This window comes from Zophobas morio, unplaced genomic scaffold, assembly GCF_036711695.1.
Source record: "Zophobas morio isolate AGI-343-1 ecotype UQ-CSIRO unplaced genomic scaffold, CSIRO_AGI_Zmor_V1 ptg000012l, whole genome shotgun sequence".
NCBI classification, from domain to species: Eukaryota; Metazoa; Arthropoda; class Insecta; order Coleoptera; family Tenebrionidae; genus Zophobas; species Zophobas morio.
The window spans coordinates 15525896-15547108 of record NW_026972117.1 but is presented as its reverse complement, the minus strand read 5'-3'; the positions used below and the strand labels follow the sequence as shown (position 1 = coordinate 15547108).

Sequence of the window (21213 nt, the reverse complement as noted above, 5' to 3'; positions counted from 1 at the left end):
CTGACCACAAGCAGTGAGTACCACTTTGGTGTCGAACAACGACTAAAACCTCCATTTCAGCTCCACCATCGCCTCCAGTCAATCTCACTGTGACCGACATCCAGAGTCGCAGTGCAACCCTCACATGGGAACCTCCTCTAAACAACGGAGGAACCGAAATCACAGGTTATGTGGTAGAAAAGCGACTAGAATACGTCGCCAAATGGGAGAAAGTGTACACTTTAGAAGCAAACTGCCTCACATACACATTCGAGAACCTCAAAGAGAAGAGCGAGTACCTCTTCAGAGTATTCGCTGAGAATTCCATCGGTTTGAGCGTACCAGCAGCTACTGAGGTCGTGAAACTCAGAAGTCATGCCAGTAAGTCCAAGTATAGCTTCGAAGCCACCACTAAAACGTGTGTTTCAGCGGTACCATCACCTCCCACGCCCCCACTGGAAATCCGCACCATCGGTCCCAACGCCATCGTTATCGAATGGGGTGTCCCAGAATGGGACGGCGGTTCTCCTCTTCTTGGTTACAATGTGGCCATTAGAGACACCAAGAAGACCATGTGGATGGAAATTGGGCGCGTCAACAAGGGAGTGCAGAAATTCACGATTCGAGACCTCCAAGAAGACCACGAGTACATGATTAGGATTTTCGCGAAGAATGAGATAGGTTTGAGTGAACCTTTGGAGTCGGATGAGCCCTTCAAGGTCCTTCCTTCGGGAGGTAATTGTTTGGTTGATTTTAATGTCGTGTTTGTACCGCTTTGTCCCGCAGATGCCGACCAAGACGACTTCAGAGAGGCCACCGACAAAGAACCTACTTCGTACAGTACAGAAACGACGACATCTTGGCTGAGAGAAAACAGTATGGACGCTGACATCAGTTCTTACGCTAAAGGTCAGCTCTTACGCAAGGATGAATATTTCTTCCGGATTTGGTGTCACGCCAAAAAACTATTTAAGTAAACTGTAATATATTTGAAGTTACTTTTTAGATGTATATAATTTCGTTACGATTAGTTATTGTTTGTTACCAGACCTTTTATAATGATTTTGACTATAACTGACTTAGGAATGAGAGCTTATCATTAAAGTGTACTTAAATAAATTTTGCAAATTGCGAGGCAAACTAATCGACTTTAATGTAAGCTCTGTTTGTTTTACTTGGATACTGTGATACTGATGATGATTTTACTCAAATGAAACGAAAAACGAATTAAAAATGAATGAGTTGTTGCTTAAATTTGCTAACAAGTTTTTCAACTGTATACGAAACACTTTTGATTTTTGTTTGATTTTTATTTTTGTTGTATAAGCTTGAACGACGAATGCAGTGCCTTATTAATGATTATTTATTATCTACAGTACTTGTTTATGTAAACCAAAACTGATATTAAATATACTTGCCAATTTTCGCAGAGAGAAAATATAGGTGCATTTTAAGATCGATTACAGAAAATTGGGGATTATATTCAATATTCTCTTGTACTTAATTACCGTTATTTATTAAAGAATAAAAAATATGTTGCCTTTGATTTAACAAAATGTTCCCAGATTCTTGGTAAACATACTTCAAGTTCGTTGTATCTATCAAAATATTTAAAAACTGGGTAATTCCAGGATAGGTTAGGAGCGATAGCGTGACGAAGGGCGTCCCCTCGTGAAAGTCTATTTATCCTGAGCATAGCCACAACACGCGCCATAGGTTTTAATCGCTGGTAGTTCCATCCCCGCAAAGGACGCAATCAACTAAGCAGCCTGATTCATTCGGGTTGAAAATCTAGTATTTCAGATAAATATCAACATGAAAACTAAAATTAATTACCTAAATTTGGACGATTCTTTCAAAATAGATCAACGTTTATAACTTATATAAACTGATAAATTATCACGCGCACTCGGGACTTAACACGCTCACTAATAAAATTTCACTACAAAAAAAATCCTACCTTTATAGCTTCTTCTTCTGCTATTATTTGTAGCGATTCCCCTCATCTTCAATATACGGACTTACTGTAAATAAAGAAAATTTTAGTTCAACAGAAGTTTATCTTTTGAAATTTTAATATAGTAATACAGGTCTTTTTTATTTAAAATTTGTTCAATTCAACATTACATTAGCGTTTCTAGTTTCTAGGTTTCCAGTACTTCGTAAATTCTTACGCCACACTTTATAAATTTTTAACTCCATAACTTACAAGCAACGCTTATACGAGTTGATTTCACTAGTAATTTCAATTTGAAAATTGAAAAGTCTAAAACTGAAAAAAGGGAAAATTGAAAAATCCAAAATTAAAAAAATCAAAAATCAAAAATTCAAAAAATCGCAAAGTTTAACAACCGAAAAATTGAAAAATCGAGAAATCGAAAACGAATGAAACCAATTGAAAATTCGAATATCGAAAAAGAATTGAAAATTCCATGCATCAAACATTTTCAGTAACATGAAAATCCAAGAAACCAGGAAACCGAAAATTCGAAAACCTAAAAATCGAAAATCGAAAAGCCGCAAAATCAAAAATTCGAATATCGAGATTTAGAAAAATCAAAAAAATCGAAAAATTAAAATTAAAGAAAAATAATAAAAATCGAAAAACCGAAAAGTTAAAAAATCGAAAAAACGAATAACAGATTTCGAAACATCGAAATACTAAAAAACAAAACATCGAGAAATCAAAAAATCGGAAAGTAAAAAAAACGAAAAATCGAAAACCTGAACAACGGAATCGAAAAATTAAGACCCGATTTATAGAAAGCGAAGTTAAAGTTAATTCGCGATTAACTTTTAATTGAGGTCCGTTGCGAGGCAACGCGCATGTTTGGACCAATCACGGGCTCATATTCCACATTTTAATTCTCTGTTAAACTAATCGAGGATTAAATATTTAACTCGCTGTTCTATAAACCGGCCCTAAGAAATCTAAAAGTAAAAAAATTGACAACTCTACAACCTGAAGAATGTAAAATTAGAAAAATCGAGAATTCGTGTCTCGAAAATTCGAGAAATTAAATAATCCAAAACTTAAATAAATGAAAAATCGAAAAGCTGGACGACTGGAAAAATTGAAAATCAAAATGTAAAAAAAATTAAAATATTAATATCGAAAGAATGAAACGTGATAAAATTGAAAAGTCTAATAAAACTGAAAAGTGGAAAAATTGAAAAATCGAGAATTAAAAAAATCAAAACTCGAAAATTTGGAAAAACGGAAATTAGAAAAATCGAAGAATTGAAAAATTGGAAAATCGAGAATTCGAAAAGGAATTAAACAATTTGAAAATTCAAAAATCTAAAAAATTAATAAATGAATCAAATCTTCGAAAATCCGAAAATCTGAGAAGTCGGAAAACCGAAAATTCGAAAATCTAATGAAGTAGAAAATAGATAAACCGAACAAACAAAAATTCCAAAAAACGAAACACCGAAAGTTGAAAAATCGAAAATTCTAAAATCGACGAATCAAAATTTTAAAAATTAGAATATCGAAAAATCGAAAATTCGAAAAATCGAAAACTTGGACATTCCAAATTTGGAAAATCGAAAAGCCGAAAAGTTGAAAAATCGAAACAGTGAAATATTGAAAAACTGAAACATCGAGAAATCGAGAAATCGAAAAATAAAATGATCGAAAAGTAAAAAATATAAAAATACGAAAAACTGAAGAATAGAGGTGAAAATTTGAGAAATCTAAAAGTAAAAAAATTGACAAATCTAAAAATTGAAGAATGTATAAAAATTAAAAAAATTGAAAATTTGAAAAATCGAAAAGTAGAAATATTGAAAATTCGAGTATCAAAAATCGAAAATTCGAAAAATCAAAATACTTACAAATTCAAAATAACTGAGAATTAGAAAAACGGACGAATAGAAAAATTGAAAATCGAGAGGTAAAAAAATTTAAAATTTTAATATCGAAAAATCGAAAAGTAAAAAAATTGAAAAATCTAAAACCAACGAATCGAAAAAATTCAATCAAAAATTTAAATAATCGAAGAATTGAAAAACTGAAAAATAGAGAAATCGAAAAGCAATGAAACAAATTGAAAATTGGAATATTGAAAAAAAATCGAAATCTACGAAAAGTTACAAACACGAATCTAATTTATGCACAAATTGTTAACACTAAATTTAAAAATAGGAAGAAAATTGGAACTTTTAAAACGCCGCCACGAACAGGAAAAATTACCATCTCATCCAAAAACGCAAAAATACGAATCAAGACCCGCTAAATTAAAACTCAAAACGTACTTATACCGTTTTCGGACCTTTATGGAAAAATATTCTCGACGAGGACACTTCCCTTCCTGTACAAAGCACGAACACAACACATTTTCACTAATAATAATTATTATTAATAATAAATTAAAATAAAAAAACGCGAAAACGCGCTACTTCAAAAGTGAACACAAAGGATCGAAAAACATGACATCCACTCGAGTAGATCACGCAATAATCACGACATTGTACGTTACAATGAGAAAGCCAAAATTATTTTTCATATTTTGGTCACTAAATTGCACATTTTTGGGGTTAATTTAACAATGTTTAAATAGATTGATTTATTTTTAATAATTTCGTGTTTGTAGGAAAACGCCTTTCGGTGTGATTAAGATATATTAATATTGTTGTGTAATAATTAATTAGTCTTACTTTTATATAGATTGTAAATCTAGTTAGATAGAAGTGTAAATAGTTAGCTATGAAACAGGGAATATAAGGTAAATAAGACAAAATTTTGAAATAAAGAATTTTTGAAAACCTACGAATTTAAATATAAAACATGGCGTTGCGAACACTAAATAAGTAAAGAACAGTTAAGTAAAAAAGAAGAGAAATTACAGAAAATATTTACAATGGATTTTAACAAGTCGGCAGCTTTAAGGCTTGACGGCAACCTGAAGAAAAACATTAGAATTTTTAAACAAGAAATTGAGATTTTTTGATGCGACTGAAACGAGATGTAAAGGGATGAAGGTATGTACAAGTAGCTAGACTTTTGAACTTAATGGGTGCGGACCAATTTTCAATGCAACACAATATACATCTATCAGTTATTGTTAGATTCCAAAATAAACACATACGATTTTAGGATCCACGTAGGTAATCTCCTTACTAGTTGTCACTGTTCCTGAAAGTCGTCAATCAAAATTTCACAAATGAAATATGTATTTAAAAAAAACACCAACATATTAATTCAAAGAAATGTAATAAATAAATTGAACAATTAAATAAATTTAAATAGCGTAAGTACGCACATTTCGATGCGATTTAAGCAAGACAACCGTAATCTTCAAAATTACGAATAGGACTTTGGTAAACCTGTTCTTTTACAACCCCCCAGAGGAAGAAATCTAAAGGTGTTAAGTCGGGACTACGAGGGGGGCATGCCTTCACACTGCCTCTGCCAATCCACTTATTTGCAAACGTCTCATCAAGATAGTCCCCAACGACTCTGTGATAATGAAGTGGTGCCCCGTCCTGCTGAAACCACAGCTCTTGTCGGAAGTTGAGAGGAACATTTTCTAATAACCCCGGAAAATAATTTTCCAAAAATTATCGATTCCTGTGTCCTGTTAAGTAGCCTTCGAAGAAATATGGGTCAATTACGTAATCTGTCCACACATTTATAGAATAAACATTTTGAAAATGAGCTGTTCTGATACAGTGTGGGTTATTTTGGGAGTAATAGTGACAGTTGTGCCGATTAACAACCCCGTTATTGTCAAATCTTGCTTCATCGCTGAACAAAACTTTGAACTCTAGTTGATGTTGCATAAAATTGCAAAATTGTATTCTTCTGGGAAAGTCTTCTTTTAGATCTTGTACTAATGTCACATGGTAAGGATGGAACTCATTCGCTCTCAAAATTTTTGAAAGGGAAGATCGACATATTCCTACGTGTCGTGTTATAAATCTTAGGCTCACATGCGGGTCATTGTCTATGGCTTCAATTACACGAATTTCATTTTCGACACCAGTAGCCAGTAGTCCTCCATTTCTTGTTTTTTTCGGCCAATTTTGTCTTAACGTTTTTTCTAAACTACTGTGGCGGCACAATAATACGTAGTAGTAAGCGAAGAAAGATAAGCTCCTCCGTAGTCTAGTGGTAAGGTCACCCCCCCGGCAAGCGGTAAACGTGCGGTTCGATTCCCACCGGAGAAGCAACATTTTTCTTCGCTAAAGATCGCATCTAAAGATTTAATCGGATGGATGTCGGCTATCGGGATATCTTCTTTCGTAGAGATTTGCTGCTACAACAGCATTTTTTCCGCATTCTCCATCAACCTTTTCATCGTTCGTGTATTTAACCCTCATCTTATCGCAAAAACTTAAAACTGATCGGAGCTCAAAATTGACAAATAGAATTATTGCGAAAGTCAAAATTAACTACTAGATAACTATACATTTGTACATTTTATAAACATGAAATAAAAAGAGTTACATATGAGATATGTATTTTGTGTTGCAGTGAAATTTATTTTATAATACTCACCCTGTATATTTGGGATTTTTCTAAAAAGATATGGATAAAAGGAACGATATTAAACAAACTGAAATTTCCAAGATCTTATTTAGTCAAAAATTTAGAAAACAATTCAGTACTTCGTATAAATTCTAAATATTTATATATTATAAATACAAGTACAACGACAATACGAACACCTACTAAAACACCAACACCAAAAATATCAAATGATGATATGTTTATTGACAATCAGTCAGTAACATACAGCTTTTCCGACCCCTGAAAGGTTAGAAAGTCAGTGATTCCACGATACGTTTTTCAACGAATCGGAAAAGCCTGAAAGCGGTCAGTAATGACGCTTAGGCGGTCAGAAATGACCTACTTTCTGCGGCACTGTCGATTTGAACATTGAATGTCAAATTGTCAGACGAAAGTACAACGTGTTTCAAAATGATTTTCATCTAGTCGCCTATGGCTACAGATTTTCATCAAGGGAAAGATAGGAGTTGAAGCGCTTTCAAAGCTAACTAGATGAAAATCATTTTGAAACACCCTTTATTTATTGCAATGGCGGCCGCACAAGTTTTAGTCTGTCAAATTTTTCTGAAAGTAGCGATTGTGATAATGATAAAGAAGACCAAAGACTAGGGGAGAATCGATTCGACGCAATTTCAAATTGAATTTTGCCGTTTCGATAGCAATGACGTCACTTCGATACTTCCCATCGGTGTCGTATACGCATAGCGTTTTAGCGTTGTATGATACGAATTTATAGAAAAGTTAATTGTTACATTTATATGGTCACTGTTAACCAAAAAATCGAATTATATACTAAAAATGTACTTACGACTTCTTTGCCATTGAAATTCGTTACAAAACGCAAACAAATAACCGGCACTATTACGAATGACTTTATGTGAATAATTGACACATGCAGTAGCTAAAAGTTTTCAGCGACAGTCTCTCTTTCACCATCAGACATTTTATTTGTTAAAAAAATGGGAAAATGCAAATTTGGTTACAAATTTGGTGTGATTTTCATGAACTAATTTAACAAAATGTCAATCGCCCAGCGCCTACTAAGTGTTAATATCTTACCGAAATAAACCGCACGTATTATTATCATGGCGGCAGGTTTTTTATTATTGTACGATTATTGCTTGCGTTATTAAATGATTGTGAATAAAATAGTATACAAACTTCGGCAAAAGTATCATTCCTGTATCCTGTATCGAGAGTGAAATACTTCCTGCCTCGGTATGTAATATACTAATGTTAATACCTACACGAAATGGAAGAGTTGTAAAACCTCATCAATGGCTGACTTATTAAAAGTTATTGCGTTTTGAAATTTAAAAAACAATTAAAATGTCTCATACCTGCTCTTTGATTTGTTTGGCAACAATTGTGTACAAGCACTTTCGTCCTGTTCACGCACTCTTCGTTTTCCGACATTTTAAAAATTTTGACGTTTCGACTCAACGCCTGCTAAGTTTATTTTTTCAAGAAGAAAATTTGCAAAGTTAAATTATTTACGAATGAGTGTATGTGAATAATTGACGCATGTCGTCGCTAAAAGTTTTCCCGACAATCTGTGACGGCTGATGCTTAATTTTTCTACAAATTCTCACAACTCTCTATCACCATCAAACAATTTATTTGTTAAAAAACTGGGAAAATGCAAATTTGGTTACAAATTTGGTGTGATTTTCATGAACTAATTTAACAAAATGTCAATCGCCCAGCGCCTACTAAGTGTTAATATCTTACCGAAATAAACCGCACGTCTTATCATGGAGGCAGGTTTTTTATTATTGTATTATTGCTTGCATTATTAAATGACTGTGAATAAAATAGTATACACACCTCGGCAAAAGTATCATTCCTGTCTGGAGAATGAAATACTTTCTGCCTCGGTATGTAATATACTAATGTTACCTACACGAAATGGAAGAGTTTGTAAAGCCTCATCAATGGTTGACTTATTAAAAGTTATTGTGTTTTGAAATTAAAAAAACAATTAAAATGTCTCATACCTGCTTTTTGATTTGTTTGGCAACAATTGTGTACAAGCACTTTCGTCCTGTTCACGACACTCTTCGTTTTCCGACATTCTAAAAATTTTGACGTTTCGACTCAACGCCTGCTAAGTTTATTTTTTCAAGAGGAAAATTTGCAAAGTTAAATTATTTACGAATGAGTTTATGTGAACAATTGACGCATGTCGTCGCTAAAAGTTTTCAGCGACAATCTGTGACGGCTGATGCTTAATTTTTCTGCAAATTCTCACAACTCTCTTTCACCATCAGACATTTTATTTGTTAAAAAACTGGGAAAATGCAAATTTGGTTACAAATTTGCTGTGATTTTCATGAACTAATTTAACAAAATGTCAATCGCCCAGCGCCTACTAAGTGTTAATATCTTACCGAAATAAACCGCACGTATTATCATGGCGGCAGGTTTTTTTATTATTGTAGGATTATTGCTTGCATTATTAAACGATTGTGAACAAAATAGTATACAAAACTCGGCAAAAGTATCATTCCTGTATCGAGAATGAAATACTTTCTGCCTCGGTATGTAATATACTAATGTTAGCTACACGAAATGGAAGAGTTGTAAAGCCTCCTCAATGGTTGACTTATTAAAAGTAACTCTGTTTTGAAATTAAAAAAAAAAACAATTAAAATAACTCGTAGTGTGTCTCATACCTGCTTTTTGATTTGTTTGGCAACAATTATTGTGTACAAGCACTTTCGTCCTATTCACGACACTCTTCGTTTTCCGTCATTTTAAAAATTTTGACATTTCGACTCAACGCCTGCTAAGTTTATTTTTTCAAGAGGAAAATTTGCAAAGTTAAATTATTATAAAATGATTTAAAATAAAATCAACGTCGGGGAAAAAAGTAAATACAATTTTTGTGCGGTAGCCATTTTGCACGTTTCGGTCGCATGCTCCCATGCTTCCTATTAGCATTGTTTAAGTATATTATAGTTGGACAACCTATACGGACAATCACTTTCCCATGTAGAAAAGAATGAATATATATTTTACATCTCACTCGCTTCACTATCAAGTGGCGGTACCTTACGAAAGGGGGTAAAAATAGTCCGTAAGCACGTGATGTCGATAAGGTAGTAAACGGACGTATTAATCAGTACGTTGTACGGGGAGCAGTCACAAAATAAGTAAACGTACGTGTTGAAGACTTTACTGTAATATATGTATATGTAGTGCATACCTGTTTCAAGGTTAAGGTAACAAAAATTTAATATTATCGCGGTATACCTATTATCCATGAACTGCATGGCTAACAAATATGCGTCCCTTCGTCCACTTTAAAGGTATACGAAATTAAACGACCACTACTTTAATTAATAAGTAACAAGTCATCTAATTTGCCTCCAGAATAACATGGATTATCATCAAACTATGAACACCAAATTAATTCAATATGAACATCTTCTTACGTATTTTTTTTATTAACAGTAGTCAAATCATTAAATACATATTATTTTTGAAACTAAAATGCATTTTATCCTAAGATTGTATCACAAAATATTCATCACCATTTAAATATATACGATTTAGACATCAAGAAATAAATTTAGAATTGCAAAAATTATACTAAAACAGCCTTAAATGTGTCTTGTATGTACGTGCTTGATCAGTATGTAGGCATTTTAACGCACAGCAATAATCGTTCTTGATGAGTAATGACTGATGACTACTGTAACACAGTAAATCCTCGAAATCGAAAATTTAAAACACTGAAAAATTCAAATATGGGAAAATTGTAAAATCGAGAAATCGAAACATATAAAAATCAAAAAAATAAAAATTGGAAAATCTAAAATTTAAAAATCGAGAAATTGAACAATCGGTTAATTCAAAAATCGAAAGATCGAAAAATTGGAAAATCGAAAAATAAAAAAAAAATGGACAATCGAAAATTTAAAAATTCCTAAAATTGAAATTATAGAGAACTGAAAACTCAAAAAATCGAAAAAAATTAATAATTTCAAAAATTGAAAAGTTAAAATTGAGAAATCGAAAAACTGAAAAATCACAAAATTGAACGAAATATCAAAAAATTAGGCAATTAAAAAATTGAGAAACAGAAAAGTCAAAAAAGCAGTGTCTAAAAATCGCAAACTTAAAAAATCGAAAAATTGAAAAATCAAAAACCTGAATAATCGAAAAATTGAAGAACTGAAGAACTGAAAAATCGAAACTTTAGGAAGTGGAAAAATGGGAATATAAAAAAATAGATTAATTGAGAAATCCAAAAACTAAAAATTCAGAAACGTCAAAATTTGAAAAATAAAAAAATATTGAAGAACTAAAAAATCGAAAAATCTAAAATTTAAAACACTGAAAAGTTAAAATATCCTAAAACTGAAAAATGGAGAAATCCAAACATCAAAAAATCAAAAATAAAAATAAAAATCTAAAATTTAATAATCGAAAACCTGAAAAATCAACGAATCGAGAAGTCGAGAATTTAAAAATTGGACAATTGAAAAATCGGATAAATCAAAAATCGAAACATCGAAAAATCGAGAAACCGAAAAGCAAAAAATCGAAAAACCAACAAATCGAAAAATCAAAACATTGTAAAATTCAAAAATTGAGACATCGAGAAATCGAAAAATCAAAAGACAAAAAAAATCGAGGAGTCGAAAAATCGAGAAGTCGAAAAATCAAAAAATTGAGAAACCGAAGTAGGCCAAAATCGAAAAATCGAAAACTTAAATATGGAAAAAATTGATAAAGCGAGATTGAATAATCAAAACATCGAAACATCCGAATCTCAGTGAATTGAGATCTCAAAAAATTTAAACATTCGTAAATTTAAAAAATTAAAATATAGAACTGGAAACTCGAGAAACTGAAAAATCTAGAAATTTAAAAATTAAAATATGAAAAAGTTGAAAAATTGAGAAATTAAAATAAAAAACAAAAAACTGAAAATCCAAAAATAAAAAATTGAAAAATCTAGAAGTCGAAAAATGAAAGAATCGAAGTATTGAAAAATATCAAAACTGAAAGAAATATCCAAAAATTGAGAAATCGACAAACCAATAAAGCGAAGTCGAAAAATCGAAGAATTGAAGAGCTGAAAAATCGAAACTTTGAGAAGTGGGAAAATCAAAAATAGATTAATTGAGAAATCAGAAAACTGAAAATTTAACGCAAAAATTTGAAAAATTCAAAAATTTAAATACTGAAGAACTGAAAAGTCAAAAAATCGAGAAATCGAAAAAACTAAAATTTAAAACAATGAATAATTAAAATATCGCAAAATTGAAGAATCGAGAGATCCAATTCAATTTGAAAAATTGAAAAATCGAGGCATTGAAAAATTGGAAAATCCAGAAATTGAAAAGCTCAAAAGAAAAAAATTGAAAAACCGAGAAATCCAAAAATCGAAACATCGAAAAATTCAAAAACTGAGACTTCGAGAAATCGAAAAATCGGAGGATCGAGAAATTGAGGAGTCGGAAGCCGAAAAAGAAAGTTAAAAATTGAAAAATTGAGAAATCGAACAATCAAAACAAGGAAACATCTGAATTCGATAAATTGAGAAATTAAAAAATTGAATAATCGAAAAATTTTTAAAAAGAAAAACTGGAAAATCAAAAATTAAAATTCAAAAAATCGAATAATGAAAAATTGAAATATAGAAGAACTGAAAACTCGAGATATCGAAAAACCTAGAATTTTAAAAAATGAAATATTAAAACATCGAAAAGTTTAAAAATTGAGAAATCGAAGCATTAAACAGTCCCAGAATTGAAAAATCTAAAGTTTACAATAAATGAAAATCCAAAAAGGAAAAAGGCGAGAAATCAAAAAAAAATCCATCAATTCAAAAATCGAAAAGTCGAAACATTAAAATGTTGAACAATTTCATAACTGAAAGAAATATTCAAAAAATTGAGAAATTAAAAAATTGGAAAATTGAGAAATCGAAAATCTAAAAAAGCAAAATTGAAAAATCGTTATCTTAAAAAATCGAAAAATTGAGGAATTGAAGATGTGAAAAATCGAAATTTTAGGAAATCCAGAAATGGACAAATAAAAAAAATACTTTAGAAATCGGCAAACTGAAAATTTAGAAACGTGAAAATTTGAAAAATTGAAAAATCGAAATATTTAAAAACCGTAAAATTGAAGAGGACAAAAATTGAGAAATCGTATCATTGAAACATCGTAAGATTGAGAAATCGAAAAATAAAAAAATCGGGAATTAGAAAATTTAAGGCATGGAGGAATCGGAAAAGCCCAAAATTGAAATATTGAAAAATTGAGACATTTAAAGTTGAAAAATCGAGAAATCGACAAGCCGAAAAATCCCAATAGCGTATTTAGGTATAAATCACAAGATCAGGACTATTCTACTTTTTAAAATTTAAATACATAACATTATAAATTGGAAAATGTTGATTTTTTTTTCCAAAAATCTTGACGTCTAAGGTGAAAACTCGACACGGATGCATAAACCGTAAACGGGGCCAAACTACAATTTTACTATTGTAAAATTTGGAGATTGCGTCATTTCATTGTTCGTGACAAATTTTGGAGAGTGTAATTTGATAATACAATTTGAAATGTAAATTTTGTCATTCGGGAACATTATGTATTAAATCGTTAAGATGTTCAAGAACTTTGTTCACTTATTCGTTGTAAAGTCCAATGGTCGAAATGGGTTAGTTCTTCGTAGTGGATGTACTGTATCACATCAACTCTAACGAATATCGGTTTATAGATAAATCGCTTAAAGCCGATATTGGCCTGAGTGAGCTTTGGTCTGTAGATCAAACAAGTTCTCAGGCGACGAAAAATTGCATGTGGAGGGAGACTTCGGATTACAAATCGTGCCAAGAAAGACATATTTGGGAGAGATGGATTTTCAGGTGCTTGACTAACGGTAATTTTAAATTGTTTGCTGTCGTTCGCGAAGTGAAGAACACAATTTCATTAAAATGATAATTATAAAATTATCATAATCACTATTGGTATTAATTAACACAAGTTGATTTCGTTAATAAATTCATAGAAACCTATAAGGGATTTTTTCATGCCTTAGAAAATTAAAAAGTAAAAAATACAATAACAAAAATTTTAAAATGCGGTTTACGAAAAATTAGTTGACCTGTGCAAAGAAGAAAATTTTGGAAACACTGACAAATATGACATCTTAAAAAAATAACACTTGAAGAAGTGCTTTCGGCGTAATGTTTTTGATGCTCGCGTGAACAAAATACTCTATGTCAGTGTGCAGTGCGCAAAGAGTTAACTGTGCAGATCTAGCCGAAAATCCGAAAACCAAATCGCTGTGTGTAGGGCCAGCATAACGGAAGTAATAAATCATCCCATCGGTTGAAGAACGTTGGGTCGGTGCACTGATGTCGGTGTTATGTCCCGAGAGGTGCCCAATACACCCAATAAAATGGAACAGACAAAATAAAGGTTCAAACATGATTATTTTTATACTAAAATTCTGAAGTTTATAAACTGCACATTTTATTTATTTATTTATTTATTTTATCTTGTTTTCGAACTATAATAAACGTTTCAAACAATGTCTGTAACTTATTTTAATGTAAATTATATTCATGTGGTTAACAAAATCAGATGTAATATTAGTGTGATTTTGACCTTATTCTAGATTTTATTACAGCAGAACGGCGTATCCTTTTTAAATTTTAGAAGTTACGGAAACTAGTTCAAGAAACAATTAGTTATCTCGTATTTTTGGAACAAAATCTACCAAAATGTCCGATAACAGCAATTGTTTTTCATAGAAACAAACAATCTTCAAAGCAGCCTTTAACAACTCGATATTACAAACATGCCTCTTAAGTTGTTTATGCGTTTTTTTCTCTCTTGTAATTATTTGTAATGTTAACGCCGAAAGTTTATGTCATTCTGTTATTTACTTTGAACATATATTTTCATTTTGTGTTAATATTTTTGTAACACCACGAATCTAAATTTTACTTAAAATCTAATTTTACTTTAATCTTGTAAAACTAAACAATTATACCAGTTTAAAAACCCTTGGAAAGTTTCTGTCAGTCTTCAGATATAGTCAAATAAAAATATGCGTCAAATTCATTTAAATTCAATTCTTTCTTATCACGTTACAACGCGTTGCTTCATATTTTTTATGTCAAGTATATTTTCATATTTTGTACATATATGTTTATACACATTACTGTTTACGGAACAATGTTAATTATGGATTTATGGATAACTCCTCGTATAAGAGCAGAGTAAAGGGTGTTTGCCTTTGCTAATGTTTGATGGCGCCATCTGATTTAGAGTAAAATAAACCTAATACGTTGGCTCACTGTAGTGAAAATGCGCGTTGACGAAAAATTTGTCCCACGCCCCCTGGATTCCTTGTCCTAAAGCTCACTATTTAGGCGAAGTAAAATTTGTATTAGGTTGTCCAACTATAATATACTTAAACAATGCTATTAGCCAGAGATATGGAGAGGGAGAATGAGTTTCGACTTCTGCGCATCGGTACACTATGGGGGCCGCCATTTTATCAGTTAACCTTAAAGTTTTGTTTACCTACGAGGTTACGACGTTGTTGAACCAGTTGTAATTTGGAGTTAAAATTATTACTTAATTTGTTTTACCGTTAGTGTACGTGTGAACGTGCTTGTTAGTGTTAAAGGACATTATTATTGACAACAAACATGTCTTGTACAGTTTCTCACTGTAAAAATTGTCAACGATTTCGTTCAGAAGGTGTATCTTTTCATCAGTAAGTTTTCTTCATTATCTTATTAAAATCGAATACGTAGATATTTATAATTAATAACAATTGGTTATTGCAATACTATGTGATCAATATTTATTATATCTGATTTTAGGTTTCCGAAAGATTGAAAACTTTTAAAAAAGTGGCTGATTGTTGTGAAAAAAGATGACAGCTTCAAACTGACTAAGTATAAGCTGGTGTGCTCAGATCATTTCACAACAACTGATTTCATTGTTGTAAATGAGAGAAAACGATTGAAATCGAACGCAATTCCCAGGGTGAATTTAGATGAAAGTCTAGAAGCTTCTTCAACTTCAATGAGTACTGTGAGTGCTACTTCAGCTGATATTTGAGAAGAGTCTCCATCGATTATACCTCAAGGTGTAAAGAGGACATTAAGGTTTGAATATTTTATTATATTGAATTTTTTACTACTGTTAATAATTATTATTTAGTGCTGCGCAGAGATACCATGGAAAAAGCAGTAGCAGTACAAGTGGAAGTAAAAGCAAGAACTCAAAAAGTAGTTCTGACAGGAGGGAATAAATAAAATAAGCTGGCGTTACATAAAGAAACTACATGAATTACAAAATGATGAATTCCTAAATGTTGCAAACAAGTTGAAAAAGGCACATTTGGAGTGATGGAAACATAAATCGAAAGTAAGTTGTTTTCCTGACAATATTCCTTATTGACAATAATTAAGTTCTATTATAGGTGAGTTTAGCAGCACAAACTCTTAGCAAGAGTTGCGGATGCACTTGAATTTTTAAAAGATCTTGGTATTAGTGACTTTCAAGGTTCTCAAACAACAATAGAATTCATCAGAAGGATAGATTCTTTATTTGATATTCTCAATTCCCGAAGTGTACGTGCTAAGAATTTTAAGGCACCTTTGAGAGAAAACAATGAAGAAATGTGGCGTCCATTTCTCATCGACACCAGTGAGTATCTTCTGAATTTGAAGGATGTCACTGGCGGGCCTTTGTGGTGCACGCCCCGAAAAACGTCAATTCTGGGCTTTGTTATTTCCGCTACGTCGTTCATGGGAATTTTTGATGAATTTGTTAGTAGTAAGAGATTGAATGACTTGCTAACATAAATGTAGTCAAGATCATCTAGAAATTTTCTTCTGCTCAGTGCGGTAAGCTTTTAAAAAAACAATTGTATTACTTTTTTATGCACTGGAATTACACAAATCTGTATTTATTTTTCTGTTTTCAGATCGAGAAATGGGTGAAACAATAACCCTACTCCTCTACGATTTTGTAAAACTTAGAAGATTGCTTCAATTACAAACATAACGAGGGAAGGAGGAAATTGTAAAGTGCTTTGCACCACCTGTCTGCTCTCTGTTAGCATTGGCCCAAAGCAAAAGAGCACAAATGTTCAACAATCAGTTGACGTGTTTGTCTTGAAAAAATATGATCTCGATATTTTGACTGAAGCACTTGCAGATCATGACTATGAACGTCTAATTTTATTGGGCTGAGTGAAGTGGCAGAAAACGTGGCATATATTGGTAGCTATGTTGTCAAAATGCTGGTGAAGACGTTTAAGCGCGCAGACTGCATTTCTTCTTGCATTGAAACACGAGGAAGTGACTTACAGTTTTACAGATTATTGGACAAAAAAAACATGGGTAAAATAAAATACTTACAATAGTTATTTTTTAAGTCTTAACAAAATTTTGATTTTAGGTGGGCTTATTAAACCTTTTGCTGGGGTTGTGAAGACTTGTTGTTACTGTTAATACGAAAAATTTTGCAACTCACCGATAAACTTCCAAGCGATGAACAATTTTTTAAAACTTTCGGCATGCCAGCCTTCTTTTTCCTAATTTAGAAGACCCACGCACTCGAGACGGTGGCCATCGATGAAGGCCATTTATATATTCTTATTAAACAAATAATTAATGCCTACATGCGAATAAGAATGTTTAATTTGAGCAAACGACTTTCATGTCTTGCTCAAGGCACTTCTGTTAGACATGTGTACACATAATTAGTACTGTTTTCGCATCAATAAATATATTGAAGTATAATTATGTTTATTTATTCGTATAAGGTGAAATATATTTTAGTTGTGATTTATTATTAGGTGATTGTAATTAATGATTTTAAACTTCCCGCCCAATAATGAAGCAATTGTCTAGGGATATCAAGTTCTGTTAGTGATTTGTGATTATGTTGGCAACAGTCAACTGATAAAATGGCTGCTTTCAATTTTAGACCAAGGATTTCGTCTGCGCATGGGGAAGCTCATTCTCCTTCTCCATATCTCTGCTATTAGCCAATAACACGTGACGTCACGCTGTGGCGGGAACTCAGCGTTTGACAAGCGCCGTGAAACTCCATAAGTGACAATGTTAACATTTTCGCATTTTATTTAAAAGTGTGGGTATTTATCTAGAAAATAAACATGTGACTAGCTTCTTTCATACCTTTTCTGTGTATCAGGGTGCTTTTTTTTTGGCGATTTGAGTTTAAAAATACATAATAAAAATAAAAATACAGAACGCTGTTTTGGTCTGAATTCCTCGTCACCCAAAATACATCCGTGTGTTTTAAGCGGTAAATCGGAAATTAATATTTTCGTTTGAGGTTAATGTGACGGGTTTAAGTGAAGGTGTGTGATTTGTTTTTAAAGTATGGATAATTTAAGTGATTATGCACGATGTCTTTCCGTCAAAGAGAAAAATAGATATGTACAAAAGTTAAAACAATTTAAACGGCGTAGATCCTTATAAAATGAGTGCAAGTGATTTTAATTTGTGTTTAGACGATGTCCCTATCATAACAATGAATACCATTCTAAACTTTTTTATTTTTGGAATAAGTAAAATAACCCACAATGAAATTCGTGCATTCAAAAGTCTAGAGGCATTTATTCAGTTTTCTCTTTTTTAAACGACTGTGTCTTTCAACATTACAAGTATTATGAGTGGATTTATTTTGATATCCTAAATTTTGTGATGGAACATAATCAGGGTGATCCACATCCGACAAATCTGCAGGTTTACCTAAAAGAGCACCAATGTAGTAATTTATTAGAAACTGTAAATCTAATAGGTAGTTACTGTACTCGTTTCAAGGCTTTTAACCAAAACTTCCGCTTTTTTTCCCCATCCTGTATATATTTACCTTTATTGTTGCTAATTGCTGGGAAAAGAAAATAAAATTTGTCTGCATTTCTGGTGCTTCGATTCGCGCAACCCACAACAGCATAAAATTTAGGCATTTTCTCCTAAAATACAAAATATTATAATATTAAGATGCTAGTGTATTTAAAAAACATTGATGTACATTAACACAGAATTAATTTGCAAAACAAATAATATAAGATGCAGCGAAGTTAACCTGTACATCACATTGGAAAACATTATTTTTTAAGAATATTCAAACGTTATGGTGCGTTTTACAGATATCTACACAGTCTAGAAACTGTAACAAACTTACCAAACTATAAAAACATAGTTGACACACTCTCAAATTTAAATGAATTCCGAAAATATTAGCATTGACTCTTATGAGAAAACCGGCTACTTGTCAAACGCTGCCATCTTGATGACCTCGGATGACGTCAGTGTATTTGGCTAATTGATGACATCACTATCGAGTATCGAGCCAAAAGAGACTTTTACGCAAGCGCCAAGAAAATTCAAAATTTAAACGTACCTCGCATAAGAAATTGGTTCTCATACCATGAGCTGGGTTAATGAAAGTCTTCCAACTACATATTTTAACATAAGAAAGTCAGAAGGCACCACGTTTACAAATGTCGACACAAAATAAGCAAAGTAACTTAACCTAAATAACTGTGTTTTCGTTTTCCACTAGAAATTCGTAGCCGTGTTCCGTAAACTATCACCAAAGATTGTCAACACATATACAGATAAGAAATAACAACTAAACAGACGACAAATCCGGGAACTGAAGACCGTATTTTCGTATTGTGCGAACTGTCAAACGTCACGACATGAAAATGACGTCACTATAGATGAAAATGACGTCATTATACAGCGTGGTCACCTAATGCTGTTTGTGTTGTCAAAAAATTAAATAACCAATTCTGAAAAAACAAAATTAGGCTGACAGGGTGAAACTTTAATAATTCTCAATGACAAATTTTGATTTAATTTAAATATCGCCGACAACCAAGTCAGTTTTGACAGGAAGCAAATTCGAGTGACCGCTGTCAATTTTCAACCCAATAAAACAACCATTTAAGTTATTAAATATTTGATTTGAATATAAACAATAATCTAAAACTATGCCTTCATATAATTATATACTCTAATAAAATTACAACTTACAATAATTGCATTCTTAATAAAATACAGAGTAATATTAGAGCAAACCTCATATCTGTAATATTAAACAGCCAACCCAGCCTTTTGACGGCACTTCTGCATCAAAGCCCTCAACATAAACTGCTTCCTAGATAAAGTCCTAACTTGCCTAAGAAAAACATCCAAATCAATAACCCCACATCTTAAGGCTTCACCCATGTAATAAATTGCATCTTCTATCGCTGCTTCTTCAGAAAAGGCATTCAACAATCTAAAAAACCACCACTAAAAAAGATACAACACGTCACACCCACTCACTGTTTATATAAAGGCGCTGTAGTCGTAACCGCGTCATCAACATCAATTTCTTCCTCATTGCTAAGTCTCTCTATAGCTTTATCAAGCTCTTGTTCTTTGTCTTTTAGCACCGTTATGTTTTTGTCAAGATCACTCTGTAAATAAATAATTCTGATACTTGTCATTGAACACAACAAATAAAAAAACACCTACCTGTTCTTTCTCCAACCGACTCAAGATGGTATTTAATTTCACTTTTCCTTGTTTGAGCTCATCATGAGTCCTTTGGAGCGTCTCCAGTTCGGCTTGATGCTGCTGAAACAGCTCTTTCATCCGCCTCAGTAATTTTTCTTCGATAGCGGTCAACAAAGACTCCCTGATGTGTTCATCTTTGATTGTGCCTGTGCCCCCTACTGCGGGAGCAGGACCCCCATACCCGCTACCACTGTAAGGTGGGTATGGCGTTGGGTATGGGGTGTAACTAGGGTATGGCAAACTGCTCGAAGCTGGGTAAGGTGGGTAACCACCAAAACCTGACGTGGGTGGATAAGAAGTAGGTGGGTAAGGAGGTAGATAATTACCACCAGCTTGCGGCATAAATGCTACAAAATCCAGAATAAACACAAACTGTCAGCTTTTGTGATTCCACTAACAATTACTAGGGTAAGGCATGTCAGATTCCTTTGGTTTAGCAAAAACTGGTGGTTGGTCTCCGAATGTGACAATCATCACTTGAATAAGCCCCAATAGTTCCGAGGACCCTGATGTCCAGTCATGTAAATACGGCAAGTATATTTTCCCGTTTTGATCAACAAAAATTGACGGTTTGATTGACATGTCAGATGTGGGTCTCACATAACAAATAGGTGCGTTTTTGGGGTGAGTGTCCATCAACCAGATGCAAATGGGGATGTTATAAGTGTTCCCTTTGTAAGAAACCGGGATTGTGCCGTTTAAGTTTACTAAGTCCATGGGGGTCCCATCATTGAATGCTTGAAACTAATCATGAGAAAGTGTTGAATTATTAATGTGCACTTACTGTATGTTTCCTGTACTGGCACAAGACCTTGGTAATGATTCACTACACTTAAAATATCTCGCGCGGCTACATCAGAGTTGTGGTACTGTAAATGTTACAACTTTATAAAAATATTTCAATAGTAAACAACGTACAAACCTTAGAGAGCCACACACGCAACCTACTTTCGTCAACCCCAGCCATTTTTTAATCTTATTTCTATTTACTCACACACAACTATTTACTTCTTGCTTTTGTATGTACACTAATTGTTCAATGAGCACAATGACATCAGTATTAAAATAATTCTCTCTTTAATTAATTACATTTGACGTTTGACATTTCCAAAACTAACACTGTCG

At 32.5% G+C, this 21213-nt stretch overlaps 2 protein-coding genes and 1 long non-coding RNA gene across 9 annotated transcripts in view; 2 read left to right on the top strand and 1 right to left on the bottom strand.

Moving 5' to 3' along the window:
* The window catches only part of Sls (sallimus), a 195337-nt gene extending 193824 nt beyond the window's left edge, over nt 1-1513 (top strand). For all 5 annotated transcript variants that reach the window (XM_064054558.1, XM_064054555.1, XM_064054554.1 and 2 more), the window contains 3 exons: nt 61-360; nt 409-714; nt 766-1513. In XM_064054558.1, the coding sequence (XP_063910628.1) occupies nt 61-360; nt 409-714; nt 766-956 (797 nt within the window). In that variant the 3' untranslated portion in view covers nt 957-1513. The remainder of the gene's footprint in view (nt 1-60; nt 361-408; nt 715-765) is intronic.
* Nucleotides 1514-15002: 13489 nt separating this feature from the next.
* LOC135127887 (uncharacterized) lies at nt 15003-17319 on the top strand. Of its 3 annotated transcripts, XR_010280296.1 has the most exons (6): nt 15003-15248; nt 15358-15645; nt 15701-15907; nt 15963-16389; nt 16470-16887; nt 16946-17319. It is a non-coding gene; the product is annotated as an uncharacterized LOC135127887 (long non-coding RNA). The 3 variants fall into 3 exon arrangements; XR_010280294.1 differs by having other exon boundaries at nt 15963-16887; XR_010280295.1 differs by having other exon boundaries at nt 15952-16887.
* Nucleotides 17320-19469: 2150 nt separating this feature from the next.
* LOC135127886 (tumor susceptibility gene 101 protein) lies at nt 19470-21202 on the bottom strand. Its single transcript, XM_064054552.1, has 6 exons — nt 21011-21202; nt 20873-20957; nt 20487-20825; nt 20047-20435; nt 19855-19988; nt 19470-19807 (listed from the first exon to the last, which is right to left on the bottom strand). Exons 1-6 carry the CDS (start codon nt 21053-21055, stop codon nt 19621-19623), a joined length of 1179 nt encoding a protein of 392 aa, XP_063910622.1. The 5' UTR covers nt 21056-21202; the 3' UTR covers nt 19470-19620.
* Nucleotides 21203-21213: the final 11 nt, after the last annotated feature.

Bases quoted from the DNA above. Each gene is read 5' to 3' on its own strand.
- LOC135127886 (XM_064054552.1), bottom strand. From the start codon at position 21,055: ATGGCTGGGGTTGACGAAAGTAGGTTGCGTGTGTGGCTCTCTAAG. The intron at 20,958-21,010 runs GTTTGTACGTTG...TAACATTTACAG, and splicing joins TGCGTGTGTGGCTCTCTAAG to TACCACAACTCTGATGTAGC. The intron at 20,826-20,872 runs GTAAGTGCACAT...ATTAGTTTCAAG, and splicing joins GCCAGTACAGGAAACATACA to CATTCAATGATGGGACCCCC.